At 42.4% G+C, this 20,262-nt stretch overlaps 1 protein-coding gene across 7 annotated transcripts in view; it reads right to left on the bottom strand.

The window, feature by feature from the left end:
- The window catches only part of UIMC1 (ubiquitin interaction motif containing 1), a 76,229-nt gene that overhangs the window by 43,674 nt on the left and 12,293 nt on the right, over positions 1–20,262 (bottom strand). For 6 of the 7 annotated variants that reach the window (XM_059698208.1, XM_059698212.1, XM_059698206.1 and 3 more), the window contains 5 exons: positions 17,461–17,545; positions 14,557–14,681; positions 13,726–13,831; positions 12,689–13,428; positions 426–490 (listed from right to left, as the gene is read on the bottom strand). In XM_059698208.1, coding sequence (XP_059554191.1) covers positions 426–490; positions 12,689–13,428; positions 13,726–13,831; positions 14,557–14,681; positions 17,461–17,545 — 1,121 coding nt within the window. Of the gene's footprint in view, positions 1–425; positions 491–12,688; positions 13,435–13,725; positions 13,832–14,556; positions 14,682–17,460; positions 17,546–20,262 lie in introns of all 7 variants that reach the window. The other variant, XM_059698207.1, reaches the window with a different exon arrangement.

Raw genomic sequence — 20,262 nt, 5'->3', positions numbered from 1 at the left:
TACAGTTATGAAGTAGCAATGAAAATAATTTTATGGTTGGGTCACAACATGAGGAACTGTATTTAAAGGGCCAGAAGGTTGAGAACCACAGTTTAGAGCCTTCACATTGGCTTAGGAAGTTAGTGTAGCTAATTAAGAGAGTAGCAGGATGTAATCATTTTTCAGAAACAGTGTAAATGGGATTTGTACTAGATGGCTGGATTGGACAAGAAAACCAACAATAAAACACCCCCAAGATTTCTTCCAACCAAATATTCTAGGCTTCTATGAGATGCATATAGGCAACAATGATTTCTCCTAGTCTATACTTATAAAAGAGCCAAAAGATCTCTGATAAGCTGTCCCCCAAGTCTTACTCATGTGGTTAAGCTCTCTTATTCTGGGATCAATAGAGGAGAATTCAAACCCATAACATATAAACTTACCTTTGTGACGCAGGGTCAGAGTTTCCTTCTTCAGAAGTTTCCTCAGCAAATAGACCTTGGGAAGACTGCAAAGAAATACATAACATCCTAAATATACAGGCACAGATGAACTAGTTTCTCTTCCTGTAAAACAACAACTCATTGTTCAACATTATCACTCAGCAGTTAACAATAACATTACATTATCAGTAAGTTTCAGTAAAAAGAACATTATCTTTTGGAGACAAAAGACTGAGATTTAAATTATGGGTGAATCACCTGTTAACTTCGTAATCTTGAGTAAGTCACATCTGACTTTGTTTCTTCATCTTTTATATATATACTAGGGGCCCGGTGCACGAAATTCGTGCACTGGGTGTGTGTGGGGGGGGGAGTGTCCCTCAGCCCAGCCTACCCCCTCTCACATACTGGGAGCCCTCAGGCGTTGACCCCCATCACACATCACCATCCAATCACAGGATCGGCCCCTTGCCCAGGCCTGACGCCTCTGGCCTAGGCGTCCGGCCCGGGCAGCGGGGACCCACAGCTGCAGTGGCCCTGAGATCGTGGGCTTCGCTTTAGGCCCAGGCAAGGGACCCCTAGCTCCCGGGACTGCCAGCTTCGACCGTGCCCAGCTCCCATCGCTGGCTCCACCCCTACTTCCTGCTATCACTGGCCAGGGCGGAAAAGGCACCTGATTCTCTGATCATGGCTGGGGGGCAAGGCAAAGGCGGTCCCGGTGCACAGATTCATGCACATTGAAAGGAAATCAATTAGAAGAAATATTTTAATATTGCTATTTGCCCTTTCTGTATAATAGAAGAGTCAACCAAATTCACAATCAACAATGACAGACTGAAACACACACGTGAGATTGGCGCGAGAGCTTTATAGGTACCGTGCATGCGTGAGTCAACTTAGCCACATATATATAGAATAAACATGCTTAATTAGACCTGCTTTCTGGTTTAGCTAAACTTTCTCCAGTCCAGTGAAGCACCCCAACTTCTCTTTCAAGTAATTGTCAGCAACATAGCAGTAAATACCAATACAAAGCAGATTATTATCGTAGATCACGCAGGGAGAACAAAGGGTAAAATATTTAACTGTGGCAGCATTTGACTATATTCTGCGCAGTAAGAAAACCTGAAGTAATTTTCCAGTTCCACCATTTCTTACGCTTTTTAGTCAGGTCAAGTTTCTAAACTTTTTAAATCTCTGTTTTCTGACAAATTAAAAGAAAATAAGATTCTACCAAGTCTCCTACCTACTCCAAGACTTCTGTGAGGATCAAATGAGATGAGGCACAGGAAAATCCTTCACATTTGGCTAAAGTGTAAAATGTTTCCACCTGGCTATAAAGCAAGTCATGTTCCTGGGCTGAAGAAACTTGAGAGATGCTAGTCGCTAGGAAGAGGAAGCCAGGAGTTGCTACATGACATCATTACCCAGAGCTTACAGCCACTGTTTCTGGGCTGGGCTGGGCTGGGCTGTGGACATTTTGCACCATGGCGTCTCGGCAGCACCGGCTGTGATTTGGTGGGGTGTCTCTCCTGGGTGGTGGTGGGGCCTGTGTTCCACTTGGGGGAAGCTGAGTGTTGGTTTGTCAGCACTAGATCCGCGGTGCCGTTTCTTTTTAAATGGCCAGTGTGTGTCATGGCAGCTCCTGCATTGAGCATCTGCCTCCTGGTGGTCAGTGCATGTCATAGCTACCGGTCGGATGGTTGGAGGGATACTTAGCCTTTTATATATAGAGATATTTTTTTTAATTGATTTCAGAGAGGAAGGGAGAAGAGGTAGAAACATCAATGATGAGAGAATTATTGATCAGCTGCCTCCTGCACGCGCCCTTCTGTGGACTGAAACTGCAACTTGGGCAAGTACTCTGACCGGAAATCGAATCGAACTATGACCTCCTGATTCATAGGTTGATGCTCAATCACTGAGCAACACCAGCCTGGCTGTTTCCTCATCTTAAAATGAGTATTAACAATTGCTTAGCTAGCCCTAGCCGGTTTTGGCTCAGTGGATAGAGTGTCAGCCTGCGGACTAGGGAATCCCAGGTTCGATTCCGGCCAAGGGCACATGCCCGGGTTGCAGCTCGATCCCCACTAGGGGGCGTATAGGAGACAGCTGATCAATTATTCTCTCTCATCATTGATGTTTCTATCTCTCCCTCTCCCTTCCTCTCTAAAACCAATAAAGATTTATTTTTTAAAAAAATTTCCTAGTCATAGCTGGTTTGGCTCAGTGGACAGAGCATTGGCCTGCAGACTGAAGGGTCCCAGGCTCGATTCACGACAAGGGCACATGCCTGGGTTGCAGGTTTGATCCCCAGTAGGGAGCGTGCAAGAGGCAGCCAATCAATAATTCTATCTCATCATTGATGTTTCAATCTGTCTTTCCCTCTCCCTTCCTCTCTGAAATCAATAACAATATATTTAAAAACAACAACTGCCTCACAGAGTGCTATGAGAATTAAACAAGGGGAGAAACCAAGATGGCGGCATAGGTAAACCCCGAAAATTGCTGCCTCGCACAACCATTTCAAAAATACAACTAAAAGACAAAACAGACATTGTCCAGAACCACAGGAAGGCTGAGTGAGTGGAAATTCTACAACTAGAAGGAAAGAGAAAAACACACTGAGACTCAGAGGAGGTGCGGAAGTAAAGTGCAGAGGTACGGAGGCGCACATGGAAAGGGCTGGCAACTGAGGACGTGGTTGTTTTTTTCAATCGGGAGGGAGACACAAGCTTCCGACTGCTCTGAACTCCAGTTCCGGGCGAGTCTCTGGGGACCCAAACTCATACGGGGAGAAACTGGACTGTCTGGCAGTGGGCAGAACTTGAGGGCGGCATTCTCTCAAAGGTGCTTGCAGCGATTACCGGGACACTGAGATGCAGGGCCTCTTAGGGCAGGGCTGAGGATCAGCCCTGTTGATTCCCTGAGACCCTGCCCTACCCAAGCTGTGCGCAGAGGCTTTTGCATATGAATGCCCTGGCCCTTAGCAATCTGAAATTACCTAACAAACTGCAGCTGGGTCAGAGAGACCCAGAACAACCAAAAGAAGGCCCAAGGCCCCACAGAAGCTTGCATTGCTTCAAAGCTGGGCCTCATCTAGGCACCTCTAAATCCCAAACAAAGAAGAGGAATCTGCAGATCTCTCCATAGCTCCTGCTGGGTAATCTCAGGCAGATGCTAAATTAGCACCTCCTTAGAGATCCAAGTGCCAGTGTACCCAGTGGTCAGAGTGGGACCATCCAGATTACAACGCCTCAGATCCATAAGGGACACACTCAGGGAGCAAACTCAGTGAGCACCAAAGCCCTACTGAAGCAAGTCTTGCCCCAGAAGGGTGTCTCCAGCACAGAAGTTCTCCCACTGCAGACAAAGCTGATTCTCACAGCGAATTGGCCTGGAGGTCAATTCCTCCTAGTGATACCTACAACAATCAAGGCTTAATTACAACAAGACTGTGCACAAAGCCCACAAAGGGGTGCACCAAGAGTGTCCACCTCAGGTAATTGGGGAGGCTGAGCCACTGGGCCCTATAGGATACCTAGCACAGAAAGCCACTCTATCAACACAGGGAAGCAGCCAAAATGCGGAGACAAAGAAACAGGTCACAAATGACAGAAATGGAGGAAAGCAAACGACTGGATATAGAGTTCAAAACCACACTTTTAAGGTTTTTCAAGAATTTTCTAGAAACTGCCGATAAATTTAATGAGACCATCAATAAATCTAGTGAGACCGTCGAGGTTATGAAAAAGGACCAACTAGAAACTAAGCATACACTGACTGAAATAAAGAATATTATACAGACTCCCAACAGCAGACTAGAGGATCACAAGAATCACGTCAAAGATTTGAAATACGAAGAAGCAAAAAACACCCAACTGGAAAAACGAAAAGAAAAAAGAATCCAAAAATATGAAGATAGTGTAAGGAGCCTCTGGGACAGCTTCAAGCATACCAACATCAGAATTATAGGGGTGCCAGAAGAAGAGAGAGAGCAAGATATTGAAAACCTATTTGAAGAAATAATGACAGAACACTTCCCCTACCTGGTGAAAGAAATAGACTTACAAGCCCAGGAAGCGCAGAGAACCCCAAACAAAAGGAATCCAAAAGAGGACCACACCAAGACACATCATAATTAAAACGCCAAGAGCAAAAGACAAAGAGAGAATCTTAAAAGCAGTAAGAGAAACACAGTCAGTTACCTACAAGGGAGTACCCATACGACTGTCAGCTGATTTCTCAACAGAAACTATGCAGGCCAGAAGGGAGTGGCAAGAAATATTCAAAGTGATGAATACCAAGAACCTACAACCAAGATTACTTTACCCAGCAAAGCTATCATTCAGAATTGAAGGTCGGATAAAGAGCTTCACAGATAAGAAAAAGCTAACGGAGTTCATCACCACCAAACCAGTATTATATGAAATGCTGAAAGGTATTCTTTAAGAAGAGGAAGAAGAAAAAGGTAAAGATACAAATTATGAACAACAAATACACATCTATCAACAAGTGAATCTAAAAATCAAGTGAATAAATAATCTGATGAACAGAATCAACTGGTGAATATAATAGAATCAGGAGCATAGAAAGGGAGTGGACTGACTATTCTGGGGGGTGGTGGTGTGGGGGGTGCGGGAAGAGACTGGACAAAAATCATACATCTATGGATGAGGACAGTGGGTGGGGGCGTAAGGGCAGAGGGTGGGGTGGGAACTGGGTGGAGGGGAGCTATGGGGGGAAAAAAGAGGAACAACTGTAAAAATCTGAACAATAAAGATTTAATTTTAAAAAATAAATAAATAAAAAGGACAAAAGGAAAAAAAGAGAGAGAATTAAACAAGATATGTGATGCACTTTGTAAATACAAGACATAAATATTAATTGGTGAGTCAAATTATGATTTCAGTAAAGCAGTAATAAAGCTTTTGTTGTGGGAGGAAGAGATATAGAGAAAAGTCCAGTTTTCAGTGGAAATACTGAGTTGGGAAAAACACTGCAATCCATGAAAGACATCTCTCCGGGCACAACAGACTTATAACATAGAACATTCCAAAAGGAAGGTTATAAAGATTCCTTTTACTATAAATCTGCCACTATAGTTTTGGTATCTGGCTACAGGGATATCTTTTAAGAAATATAACAGCCCTAGCCAATTTGGCTCAGTGGATAGAGCGTTGGCCTGTGGACCAAAGGGCCCTGGGTTCAATTCCAGTCAAGGGCATGGACCTTGGCTGCAGGCTCATCTCCAGCCCAGGCCCTGGTCAGAGCTCGTGTGGGAAGCAACCAATCGAAGTGTTTCTCTAACATCAATGTTTCTCTGTCTCCCCCTTTCTCTTCACTTTCTCTAAAAATTAATGGAAAAATATCCTCGGGTGAGGACTAACAAAATAAATAAAAATAAAAGATCTGGGTTTTTTTAATGAAATATAACAGATAGGGACTGGATAAGAAAAAGACTATTCTTTGATTAATGGTAGTTGTCGCAACTGTCTACTCATTAAATATAGGTGCACAGAAGAGCACAGAAAAAGCAGCTACTGCTAACTTAGGTGGGCTTCTGAGGAAGTGTCCCTAACTGTAAGGCTTCTTCCAATAGATGTAAAACTATTGGCTGAAGTTTAGAGGGTCTCCTAGAGGGTATCAATAACCTAAACAAGTTAGCCATCTCTCTACTACTCAGAAAAATGATGAAATGTACTAAAAAACAGGAATCCCTTCAGTCAAAGGGAAGATAAAGCTGTGATCAGCAATGTAGCCATTATGAAAAATAAAGGTTGAACAAAGCTGTCAGAAGTACTAAAATGCAACAGCAATAAATATGTCACCTATTTGTTTGAGCTCAGTAGAGAAAAACCAGTTTCATTCCTGAAATCCCAAAAAAGGTAAATACTGCCTTAGCCCATTTTGCTCAGTGGATAGAACATTAGCCTGTAGACCTAAGGGTCCCAGGTTCAATTCCCATCAAGGGCACATGCCCAGTCAAGGGCACATACCTGGGTTGTGGGCTTGATCCTCAGTATGGGACATGCAAGAGGCAGCCAATCAATGGTTCTCTCTCAACATTGATGTTTCTCTCTCTCTCTCTCTCTCTCTCTCTCTCTCTCCCCCCCCCCTCCCTCTCCCTCTTCCCTCCCTCTCCCTCTCCCTCTCCATCTCCCTCTCCCTCTCCCAAAGCAATTTTTTAAAAATGCTTTTTTAAAAGGTAAATACTGACACCTAGTGTACGTTTAATAGAATTTTACCTTCTTAGAATGATTTGTTGACTAAGCCTTAGGCTTCAGAAGCAATCAAAGCACTAAGAAGTTATAGGATACCTCCACTTCTGCCTTAGGCTAAAGCATCTCTACCTTTCCCAGAGTAAGTTTTAAAAAAAATATGTCGTGCACCTATTTATGCCAGGCCTATGATAATCACTTATATGCATTATCTACTTTAGTTCTAACAAGAAACTTTTGAGGAAATAATTAAGATTATTTTTTAAGTGAGGGAAATGCAACTTTGACAGGTTAAATAATTTGCCCAAATTCACAGACTTGGTCAAAAATGGCACTTGGACCTGTTTAACTCCAAAATACATGCTCTAACCAGTACTGTTATATTATTTACTCAAATGATCTTCTTCCCAACCATTTCAACATATCCCAAGAATGTCTTCATTTCAATAAATCATTTTTAATTTCTAAACTTATACCTCAATAGCAGTAATTTGAAGATAGGGGTAAAGTGAGGCTCTTCCAGAATATGAAAACAACACAGTAAAACAAGCAAACAAAATACCCAAATTTCATCAAGGTAAATTTCAACAGGGAAGCATGATAGCAATGTAACTTTAACTAAGGAAACTGTGGCCTAATCAAGACATAGCTCTCTGCCTAAAGAAATACATTAATGGGAAAAGGATAGTTTACAAAAAAATCTACAAAATAAAATTCAAAGATCCAGATTCAAGCAGTGTCATCAACATCATGGCCTGAGAAGTGAAAGTGAATAGACATATCATCTGGTCACCATAGAAATATTCTCTGTTGTCAGGCACTGGTAGTATATCAAGTCTTTCCACAGACTAGTTGAATCATCTCTTAAAATTTCCATTTTCTGATTACTATTTCAGCTTTCCATATACCTCATCCTAGAAGGAGATACAGTAGATGATGGACCCGAGTATTCCAATCACTAAAAATGTCTCTCTTCCATAATAAATTAACAAACTGTCATTTGGTGCTCATGTCAGCTTGAAGTTTGGTTAGTCAAGTCAGTTCTCATACCCACATACAATGTGATCATTTCTGGGAAACAAATTCCAGTATCTGAACTGAAAAATTAAAGATCAGACATTGAAAAATAGTGATCACATTAATATACTACCCCCCACTTCCCTGCTGAATGGTCATCAAGATAATCACTCCATCTTCATTAACGATTTCCCCATTATCTCAGTGATGCCAGAAACCAGTTAACATCTGACTTTAAAGCTTTTATAGCCTTCATATAAAGTAAGCAATCTGCCTCAGGGTGAATATTTTTCTGAATCCCTATTTCTGGGACTATCTTGCTATCTCTATCAACCAAGTAGTCTCAAATGTGGGCAACTCCAGCAAAACCAAAATCAATAGAAAATATTTAACAAAAATATAAATTCGTTCAACCCACAATTCCTAAAAGCCAAAGACCAAGACAAGAGGTGAAATTACAATCTTAACACTTTCATTGTTTGCCTATATAATTAGTAAGTTTATTGCTGTTTTTTAAAGATGCTATTCTATGTTGGCAAGGCTGCAATGATGTAGGTATTCTGATACACAGCTGGAAGGAAGGAGTATAAATTTGAGCAGCCTTTCTGAAAATCAATCTGGCAACAAATAGCAAACCTTTATGTTCATAACTCTTTAATCCAACATTTTTCTGGTTCCCTATCCCTAAGGACTCTAATTTTAAATAAAGAAAATTTTTATTCAGAAAGATGTTTATCACAATCAAAATATCCAGCAATAGAATAATAGTTTAAAAATTCATAAGCCAGAATATTAATCATTAAAAATGAAATCTATAATTTTAACATAAGAAAATGTTTACATGTTAACTTTAAAATACAAAAATATTATCTTAACCATACAAAAAACAGGTACAGAAAAAAAGAAGGAATACATCACTAGATGGTAGGATTGTGGAGGCTTTCAACCTTATTCTAAAAATTTTTGAACATTTTTCAATAGTCCTAAGTGATCTCTAAAATTAATGTTAATGACTGCACTGGATACTCACTAGATTGTCTGCCTGGTTTCTTTTCACCGAAGACTGCCCCTCACCCCAATCACTGCATTATAGTATCATAGCCATTTGTACAATGTGACACATACCCACTTCAGGCCACAGCCAACTGTACTGGTGAGAGCTATTAACATCAAATGGGCCATAAGTTCCTTTCCTAGAAATTTGAAATTGAACTGAAAGAAAGTAAATCTCCTGTAATCTGTATTTAAGTCTGAGAACTATACAGGATCAGTATTTTCCACCTACCATGTGAAAGACAGAAGCAAAGGAAGACAGTCTGCAGGGGGGAAATGAAGTAGATACAATATAGCACTGAGATACAGAAAAATTACCAATGATTTTCTAGACTCAGTATCTTCTCCAGGCTTGGTTACCATCCTGTTTTAAAATTTATGAGGCACCATGTTTCCTTATGATAAAGTCTTTTTTTTTAATTAAGATAGCTTGATTTTATTTGTTATAACCAAATAGTACCAATTAATAATATTTGTAGTATTTTGTAGCCTGTTCATGAAGTAAAAGAACTTCAATCTATTAAAGCTAGCCACTAAGGTCTGACCACGTCCATGCTATTCCCAAGACACTGTTTCAAACCTCAGAACTTGACAAGTCTAACAACTTGAGTTACAATAAATCATTGCATAGTTTATTCTTTTAAGGGGAAGCATCTCTAAACTGCAAAAAAACTAGGAAACGAAACATGTTATGATAAACATAACCTTTCATTTGAAAAAGAGTCAAGTCACTAAAAGTACTTTTAGGAAAAAAGCTTTCTCTTCATATACAGCAATTTTTCCATAATGTGGATGAAGAAAATGCTAGGCAAGAGTGATTCCCAGAAGGTACTCTCAGTGAATGACCGTCCAGTCCCTTAGAGAGAACTACCATTTACCAAATGTCCTAAGCATTATACTAGGCACTTTACACAATTCACTTTAATCATTAAGCTAATGACTTGCTATTCCCATGTTACAGATGTAAAAAACAGATTCAGAGGGTTAAATGGTTTGCTCAAAGGTACAGTTACTAAAACAAAAATGTCAAAATTCAAACTTCAAATCCATACTCTGTGCAGTATGCTATAAAATTTCTCATAACTACCATTTCTAGAACCTTATCATAAGAGACAGAACAAATAGGGTAACAGCAAAACAAAACTAAAAACAGAAATAGCAACAAGGAACAATATAGTCAAAAATTTCTATTTATAGTGTATAAAGAGTTTAAAATCATATAACTGCTTTTATAATATTCAGAGAACAAAACTGAATATAAGCTTTCATATATAATACAATCTAGGTATGTCAGAAAAAAAAACTAAAAAGGCAGCCTAAATGTCCCCAAAAAAGGGACTGTTTTCAGTAAATTATAGAAAATTACCACATGAAAAATTGGAAATAGACCATTATGTATTATGTGTGTGTGGTGGGGGGGGGGGACATAAACTGGAAAACTACATGTGTTTCTTATCACCCTAATACATAAAGAATGCCTATAAACCACTAAGAAAAAGATGGTCAAATGATTTTCTAGACTCGGTATCTTCTCCAGGCTTGGTTACCATCCTGTTTTAAAATTTATGAGGCACCATGTTTCCTTATGATAAAGTCTTTTTTTAATTAAGATAGCTTGATTTTATTTGTTATATCCAAATAGTACCAATTAATAATATTTGTAGTATTTTGTGGCCTGGTCATGAAGTAAAAGAACTTCAATTAAAGCTAATATTAAAGAAAAATGCCTGTAAGATCTAAACACAGAAAAAGAAATACAAATGAGTCTCAACTATACACATAGTAACAAAAATGAAAATTACCACTGCATTGAGGTAATATTTTTCATCTCTCAGATTAACAAAGATCAAGAGGTCCTAATAACACTGTATTGGTATGGGTATGGGGAAGCTTGTACTCATACATTGCAATTAGTGTAAATTTATACAACCCCTATCAATAAGCAATTTGACAATAGCTAACAAAACTGTAAATGCATACATATTTTGACTCACCAATTATATCTACAAATTATTGTACAAATATCTCCCATGTGAATGAAACATCTTCTGTACAACAGAAATCACTGCAGTAGTAGTAAAATACTAGTAACAACCTAAATGTCCACCAACAGCAGCATCCTATCTAATAAAAGAGAAAAATGGTAATTGGCATACGACGATACCCTTTTCATTGGCTAATCAGGGCTATATGCAAATTAACTGCCAACTAAGATCAGCAGTTAACTGCCAACAAGATGGCGGTTAATTTGCATATGTAGGCACAATGCAGGGAGGCGAAAGGGAAAGCAGGAAGAAGCCCCCTGCCAAGGAGAATCAGGCAACTTTTCCGCCCTGGCCAGTGATAGCAGGAAGTAGGGGTGGAGCCAGCAATGGGAGCTGGGCACGGTTGAAGCTGGCAGTCCCGGGAGCTAGGGGTCCCTTGCCTGGGCCTAAAGCGGAGCCCACGATCGCGGAGCCGCTGCAGCTGCGGGTCCCCGCTGCCCGGGCCGGACGCCTAGGCCAGAGGTGTTAGGCCTGGGCAGGGGCGGAGCCTGCAACCACAGGGAGCTGGGGGTCCCCTGCCCAGGCCTGACACCTCTGCCGGAGGCCTCAGGCCTGGTCAAGGGGCTGATCCGGTGATTGGTGATCGGAGGGTGATGAGGGTCAACTCCTCTGGCCGAGGCATCAGGCCTGGGTGGGGGGCGGAGCCGGGGATTGGAGGGATATGATGGTCCCCTTGCCCAGGCCTGAAGCCTGGGTCAGAGGCGTCAGGCTTGGGCGGGGGGTGGAGCAAGCGATCAGAGGGAGATGGGGGTCCCCTGCCCAGGCATGATTCCTGGGCCAGAGGCCTCAGGCCTGGGCGGGGGCCAAAGCCAGTGATAAGGGGGAGATGGGGGTCCCCTGTCCAAGCCTGACACCTCTGGCGGAGGCGTCAGGCCTGGGCAAGGGGCCGATCAGGCGATTGGAGGGTGATGGGGGTCTACGCCTCTGGCCGAGGCATCAGGCCTGGGCTGGGGGCAGAACCAGTGATGGGGGGAAATGAGGGTCCCCTGCGCAGGCCTGACACCTCTGGCGGAGGCGTCAGGCCTGGGCAAGGGGCCGATCCTGCGATTGGAGGGTGATGGGGGTCAACGCCTGAGGGCTCCCAGTATGTGAGAGGGGGCAGGCTGGGCTGAGGGACACTCCCCCCCCCACACACACACCCAATGCACGAATTTCGTGCACCAGGCCCCTAGTTGGATAAAATAAAACTCATCTATACATGGTGTATTACACATCCAAAAAAGAGAGAAACTCTCATATGTACTGTTATGGAATGATCTCATAGAGATATTAAATGAAAGAAGCACGATGCAGAATAATGTGTAGAGTATACCATGACCTGGGTAAAGGAAGGTGCTTATACTAATACTACATAAAATCTCTTGAAAGGACACACTAGAAAACTAGTCATAAAGGTTGACTCCAGGGAGGAAACTGATTGGCTGGGGATAGGGACAGAGTACAGACAGTTCATTTATATCTTTTTAAATTGTGAGCCATGTGAACACTGTTACCCATTCAAAAACTAAACTTTTCAAAACTAATGTAAATTTTAAGACACATAAAATAAATGATGGTACATTCATATTATAAAATGTTTTCCAGTATAGTTAATAAATAAAAAAAGATCTAAGGTAAACTATTAAGTGGTGAAAAGGAACAAAGCTTATACAAAAAAGTTTCCATTTTGTTGAAAAAATAAACAGAAAAAAATATTTTTATATGCACAGAAATATACCTCTCTAGGTGCTGGGATTATGGGTAACTTTTTCTTCTTTGCACTCTTTTGTCCTTTCCTAATTTTCTATAATAGGCATGTGTTTCATTAAAAATAAAGGAGGGGAAAAGAGAAAAAAAATAAAGGGGGAAAAACACAAAAAGCATAGCTAAAATCTTTATTTAAATCTGGGAATAAATCATCCTTAATCACAGTATCACTGACCCTTACCTGACCATGACTGGTTGCTGGTTCTTCCTTCAACAAAAGTTTCTCTTTCAAGCTTTTAATTGGACTTTCTTGGAAATCCTTGGTTTCTGAGTGCCAGACAGATGCCCTAGACTCTTGCCTCTCCTCCTCTTTGTCTTCATCTGCCGTATCTTCTGAGATGCCTTCATTTTTTTCACTAGCCTGATTTCCTTGGCCACATTCATTCTGGATCAGAGAAGGAGGTCTAGGTAACACTGGTTCCCCAAATCCTTTTTTTTTAAAGAGCTGCCTCTGAGCCATTTTCAGGCTCTTTTGATAAACCTCCAACTGGCAGAGAATGACCCTGGTATACTGGTTAGGGTCTATTCCAGCTGGGCAAAATGGAATACCCCAGAAGTAGTGCACAGTGCCCCCACTGTTCTGGATACCTTTGGCATCTGCTGAGGCAGGCAGAAAGTGCCTAGATGTGTCCCCCCTACCCTGGGCAGCTTCGTGAAAATCACATCCTCTCCCAGTACTTTCCTGTGGCTTCCCACACTGTGTGTGCTCAGCCAAGTGGCCAGTGCATCTGTCAAAACATTTAACGTTCTCATTCTCAACCACTGGCTGGCTTGACTGGTCCCAGCTTCCTGAGCTGCCAGAGACCGGCTCCTCTTCAGTGTTTTCAGTGTGGTCCCAAGGCTCCTCTCTTTTCTCAGCCTCGTTTCCCTGACTGATATGTGAGCCTTTAAACAGTGATGGAGGTACCAGCTGCCATATGCCTGTAGGTATTTGAGAAAAAGTAGGGCTAAGGACAAACTTTTTTATTAAGAGGGCTTGGTAAGTTCTCACTTACCAAGAACTACATAATGTGGGTAAAAAGGCTCTTCTTTGGGTTTAACCAACTGTTGGCTTTTCCTTGGAGATAAAGTATGCTGGATATTAGTAATATCTCTGATTTAACCTCTTTAATACCACCAAAGAAATTTAGGGAATTTCTGTATATCTACTGTCAGTATGAGATCCCTGTGATATGGTTATATTTGATGAGTGCAAGGAGTCAGAACAGGGAGACATGCCTTCAGTGGTCCCAGAGTCTGTGGTTTTCTCTTGGTGGGATTGTGAAGACGGTCCAATGGCCAGAGCTCGAGATCTGGTAGCAGAAGCATCAGAAGGCCGGCAACTCTGAAACAAGTAATCCCAAACAAGATCAGGTTTATTATTAAAATAGCTACACATGAAGGGTCACAGGAACGACAAAAAGGGGAGGCCACTGTCCCTAAGAGATTCTCCTCTTTAAAATGTAGATGCACAATTCAAATGAATTCCACAATGCATACTGAATGCTTACTATGTGCAAATAACTATCCTAGGTTCTATACTAAACCCTTTTCTAATATAGAGAAGTAGATGGCATAAATGGCTCAGGACCTGTCACTGGTAAATATCCTTCATATTTAAAATAATTTCAATTACACTTATTCAAATCACAATTTAACATTATTTGAAACATTTTAAAACTGCCCATTCTTTCTCTCTGTAACCCACCTCTAGCTCTCATTCTCTTTGTTCTCTCTACAAAATAGGGGAGGTAAGTACTTTATCTTGCCCCTTTTGGATTCTTGTGAATAGGTCCTTCTTTTCAGAAGCGGCCAACTACTATGGTTCTCTTAAGCCATGGACTGAAAATCTGTGAGATGGAAGAAAGCTCTTTCATACAGAATTAGCAAAACACTTCAAATTAGGTTTATCAACAATTCAACATGGGCTTTAAAAATTGTGGGAATATTTGTTAGTTGAAAATCCTATGAACTACTACAGCATTAGTTTCTAATGCAACCATAACACTGTAAAAGAAAAAGAATTTTACTTATCAATCCTCACAAACTTTTTCAGCATAGCATGCTTACATTTAGGCTTTCTGCAATGGCTTTCCTCAAGAGCTCCTCTTCTTCCTCCTCCTGGCTGTTCACTTCTCTAGCTTCCTGCTCACTCATTTTGAGAGCTAGAGCAAACTGTTCTTCTTCTGTCATTTCTGTAGAAGGGCAGGGAAAGAGAGGGGAGGGATAACACAAACAATGAATAAGCATGGAGGCAAGGAATAGAATTATTAAACTTTTTAAGTGAAGATACTACAGACCATGTAATACAATTTTATAATCTTACTAGAGGCCCAGTGCACAAAAATTTGTGCACTCGGGGAAGGGGGGGTCCCTCAGCCCAGCCTGTGCCCTCTCGCAGTCTGGGACCCCTTGGGAGATAACGACCTGCTGGCTTAGGCATGCTCCCAGGTGGCAGAGGGCAGGCCCAATCGCTAGGTCAGCCGTGGGCAAACTACGGCCCGCGGGCCCGATCCGGCTCGTTTGAAATGAATAAAACTATTGAAAAAAAAGACCGTACCCTTTTATGTAATGATGTTTACTTTGAATTTATATTAGTTCACACAAACACTCCATCCATGCTTTTGTTCCGGCCCTCCGGTCAGTTTAAGAACCCATTGTGGCCCTCGAGTCAAAAAGTTTGCCCAACCCTGCCCTAGGTGCAGCCCCTGGTCGGGCTCAGAGCAGGGCCGATTGGGGGGTTGGGGCACCACCCCCTGTTACACTCAAGGCAGGGTCGATGGGGAGGTTGCGATGCCACCCCGTCATGCACAGAGCAGGGCCAATCAGGGGATTGGGGCGCTGCCCCCTGTCACGCACAGAGCAGGGCCCATCAGGGGGGTTGGGGTTCCGTACCCTGTCACACACAGAACAGGGCCCATCAGGGGGTTGGGGAGCTCCCCCCTGTCACTCACAGAGTAGGGCCGGTAGGGGAGTTGGGGCACTGCCCCCTGTCACACACAGAGCAGGGCCCATCAGGGGGTTGGGGACCTCCCCCCTGTCACTCACAGAGTAGGGCCGGTAGGGGAGTTGGGGCACCACCCCCTGTCACACACAGAGCAGGGCGGATCAGGGGGTTGGGGTGCCGCACCCTGTCACACTCAGGGCAGGGCCGATGGGAAGGTTATGGCTCTACCCTGTCACACAGAGCAGGACCCGTGGGGGGCGGTTGTGGTGTCGCCCTCTATCACCCACAGAGCAGGGCCGATCATGGGGTTGGGGCGCCGCCACTGTCACACACAGAGCCTCAGGGCGATCAGGGGGTTGGGGAGCTCCCCCCATCAGGCACAGAGCAGGGCTGATCAGGGGGTTGGGGCGCCTTCCCCTGTCACGAACAGAGCAGGGAAGATAGGGAGGTTGTGGCCCCGCCCACTGTCACACACAGAGCCGCAGGGCAATCAGAGGGTTAGGGCGCTGCCCCCTGTCACGCTGATCCCGGTGCCGGGAGGCCTCACGGCTCCGCTGATCCCGGTGCTGGGAGGCATATTACCCTTTTACTATATAGGATAGAGGCCTGGTGCAGGTGTGGGGGCCGGCTGGTTTGCCCTGAAGGGTGTCCTGGATCAGGGTGGGGGTCCCCACTGGGGTGCCTGGCCAGCCTGGGTGAGGGGATGATGGCTGTTTGCAGCTGGTCACACACCCTTCAGGGTGGGGGTCCCCACTGGGGTGCCTGGCCAGTCTGGGCGAGGGGCTGAGGGCTGTTTTCAGGCTGGCGGGTGACAGAAGCTCCCAACCGCTCCTTTTTTTCTTTTTTTCTTTTATTCTGGGCCAGCTTTAGCTCTGAGGCTCCAGCTCTTAGGCCTCTGCTGCTGAAAGCAGGTATCTGGTTTGTTTCGGTTCTATAATCGAAACAATGTATAACTCCAGCTCTGAGATCCCGGCTCGCTGAAAGCAGGTTTCTGGGGTTTTGTTTAGCTTCTATATCTGTTACAATGTTTCAAACTGCAGGCTCAGAGGCCGGCAAGGCAGGCGGGGAATGTTGGTTTCCTCCGTCACTGAAGCAAGCAAGCCTCATGTTAGTTTCAAGCTGCCTGGCTGCCGGCCGCCATCTTGGCAGGCAGTTAATTTGCATATCACCCTGATTAGCCAATGGGAACGGTAGCAGTCGTACGCTAATTACCATGTTTCTCTTTTATTGGATAGGATAAATGAGGAAAGTCCCAAAAAATAAGGTATTAGCAAGATTGGCAGCAGAAGTTACAAGAATCCTGGATTAACTAGACTGTGAGCTCCTATGAAGGCAGTTTGTGCCTATTTTGTTCACTGTTGTATCTCCAGCATACAGGGGTAGGCGAAAGTAGGTTTACAGTTGTGAGCACGTGAAACAGTTTATTCTTGTATTATTTCTTATTTACTAATTACTGTATTATTTATTATCATTAATCTACTTTTGTCCACCTCTATATAAAAAAGAATACCTAGCAACTGGTAGATACTCAAATATTTGGTGAATGAATAAACAGGAACAGGTTTTCAGGGCTTTTTGCTACATACCAATCACACTGCTTTATGCTCGACATTTAACCAGAATAATTTACTCAATCAGAATCCTCTTGATGGGACCATTTACCCAGTAGAAAAGACCTTCCCTAGTGACCAGAATGTGATCTCCAAACATCATTTCCTATTAAAAGCAACTGGCGTACCTAGGAGAAATGGCTGATTCAAAGTCTGTAATAGAAATGTAGAAGATGAACTAGAGTACCTGTCATATCTGTGAGCAAGGAAGCTATAAGACATTACCAGGGTCAGTTAATAATCCAGAACACAAAACTAGATAGTATATATCAAGAAAACTTGTATAATTTGTGAGTACTTAAAATGGCTAAAAGAGAACATTTCATATAACAATGGAAAAAATAAAGACTTTCTCCCTTTTTTTGGTACAACACTATGACTTATAATTTCTAATCAATTCTAAAAACAAAAACATACGTGCAATTTTTCTTTTAGCCAAACACTTTGCTCTATTCAACTGTTTTGTCTTCATCTTCTCTAATCCATTTTCCTCCTGTGGTTCCTGTTTCAAAACAAAGAAATATGATCAGGATAGCTACCATTAAAAGTAATACTCTGCCGTAACCAGTTTGGCTCAGTGGATAGAGCGTCAGCCTTCGGACTGAAAGGTCCCAGGTTCGATTCCAGTCAAGAGCATGTACTTGGGTTGCAGGCACATCCCCAGTGGGGGGTGTGCAGGAGGCAGCTGGTTGATGTTTCTCTCTCATCGATGTTTCTGACTCTCTATCCCTCTCCCTTCCTCTCTGTAAAAAATCAATAAAATATATTTTTTAAAAAAAAGTAATACTCTTTCCATCTCCTCTACAGCCAGGAGGCTGCTGAGGCTCTGAAGAATCAGCAGTTGTAAACATTCACAGAAAACATCAGTAAAAGATCCTCTATAGTACTGCCCTGGCCAGGTGGCTCAGTTGGTTGGAGCGTTGTCTCACACACAAAAAGGTTTCAGGTTTGATTCCTGGTCAGGACACGTACCTAGGTTTCAGGTTCAATCCCTGGGTGAGGTGCATTCAGGAGGCAACCAATCAAAGTTTCTCTTTCATATCAATGTTTTTTTCTCCCTTCCTCTCTCTCTCAAATCAGTTTAAAAAAAAAAAAAAGATCCTTTATAGTACCAAAAAAAATATAGATCTAGAACCAATATATATCACAAAAATAAAAAATATTTAACATACTGACATTATCTGTCATACACATGCTCATGGAAAAAGTGGACTATCTGCAAAATAGTAGTAAGCATGCTACCCAAGTTCAGAAAAGGCTTGGAAGTTTAAAAATCACCCTGGCTGGTATTGCTCAATGGCTAGAGCATCGGCCCACGCACCAATAGGTTGTGGGTTCAATTCCCAACCAAGGGTACATAGCTGGGTTGCAGGTTCAATCCCCGATTATGCCTATGCAAAAGAAAACCAATTCATATGTTTCTCTCACATCAATGTTTCTCTCTCTCTCTGCCCCTCTCTCCCTCTCTCTTTAAAAATCAATAGAAAGAATATCCTTGGATGAGGATTAACCAAAATAAAAAAAGTTTAAAAATAATGTTTTAACTAAGTGCAAATTTTTTTAATCAGTACATCAAAAAGCAAGAGAACCACTTGGAGAAAGTATGCAACACATTTGTCAGACAAAGGGCTAATTTTCCTTTTATAGTTATACATTGCATAATCATTTCACTCAACAACATACTGCATATATTACAGTGGTCTCATAAGATTATAATGGAGCTGAAAAATTCCTATCACTGAGTAACATCATAGCCAATGCAACATCATACACAACATATTACATGTTTTGATGATGCTGGTGTAAACAAATCTACACGGCTGCCAGTCATATAAAAGCATAGTACATACTACCTTCTATCTACATATATAAAAGGCTAAGTGACCAACTGTATGTCCATCTGACCTGTACATATGATTCGCACTGGCAATTTAAAAATAAACATTAACTCTCACATGCACGATACATATAAAGCTCTCACTGGCGCATTTAAAAGGCTAAGTGACCAACCTGACACTTCTATTATAAAGAAAGGGTGAATAGCGATACTAAAATATTTCTTCTAATTAATTTCCTTTCAATGTGCATGAATCTGTGCACCGGGCCACTAGCTGTATATAGTACATAATACTTGATAATGGTAATAAACGACTCTGTTACTGGTTTATGTATTTACTATAATTTTTGTTGTTATTTTAGAGTATATTCCTTCTACTTACCAAAAAAGTTTGCTGTAAAACAGTATGCCATGTTACACCAGCAGTAACCTCATACATCTTGTGCTTACCATATATCTTGATTGCATCATTTTCTCTTGTTCTTGATTAATCTTGTGCTGTTTTATATAGTAACATGCTGTACAAGTTTGTAGCCCACGAGCAATAGGCTAGGCCAGTGGTTGGCAAACTCATTAGTCAACAGAGCCAAATATCAACAGTGCAACGATTGAAATTTCTTTTGAGAGCCAAATTTTTTAAACTTAAACTATATAGGTAGGTACATTGTTATTAACTTAATTAGGGTACTCCTAAGGCTTAGGAAGAGCCACACTCAAGGGGCCAAAGAGCCACATGTGGCTCACGAGCCGCAGTTTGCCAACCATGGGGCTATACCATATAGCCTAAGGTGTGTAAGAGTAGGTTTGTGTAAATCTAGGTTTGTGTAAGTACACTCTATAATATTCACAGAATGAGATCTCCTACAATGTGTTTCTCAGAATGTGATGTTAAGTGGTGCATGACTATATATAAAGACCTCTTACAAATCAATTAACAAAACAATATTTAGCCTCTTCCCATAGGAAAAGACATGTTAAGACACTTCCTAGAAAAACATACACAAGGGACTCATCCTATATAATAAAGAGTAATATGCAAATTGACTGTCACTCCAACACACGATGGCCGCCCCCATGTGGTCAAAGATGGCCATCCCCATGTGGACACAAAATGGCCAGCAGGGGAGGGCAGTTGTGGGCAATCAGGCCTTCAGGGGAAGGTAGTTGTGGGCAATCAGGCCAGCAGGGGAGGGCAGTTAGGAGTGACCGGACCAGCAAAGGAGGGCAGTTGGGGGCAACCAGCCCTGCAGGGGAGGGCAGTTAGAGGTGACCAGGCTGGCAGGGGAGGGAAGTTAGGGGCAACTGGGCCGGCAGGGGAGCAGTTAGGCATCAATCAGGCTGGCAGGGGAGTGGTTAGGGGGTAATCAGGCTGGCAGGGGAGT

This window comes from Myotis daubentonii, chromosome 5, assembly GCF_963259705.1.
Source record: "Myotis daubentonii chromosome 5, mMyoDau2.1, whole genome shotgun sequence".
Taxonomy (NCBI): Eukaryota; Metazoa; Chordata; class Mammalia; order Chiroptera; family Vespertilionidae; genus Myotis; species Myotis daubentonii.
This window is presented reverse-complemented; position numbering and strand designations above follow the sequence as displayed.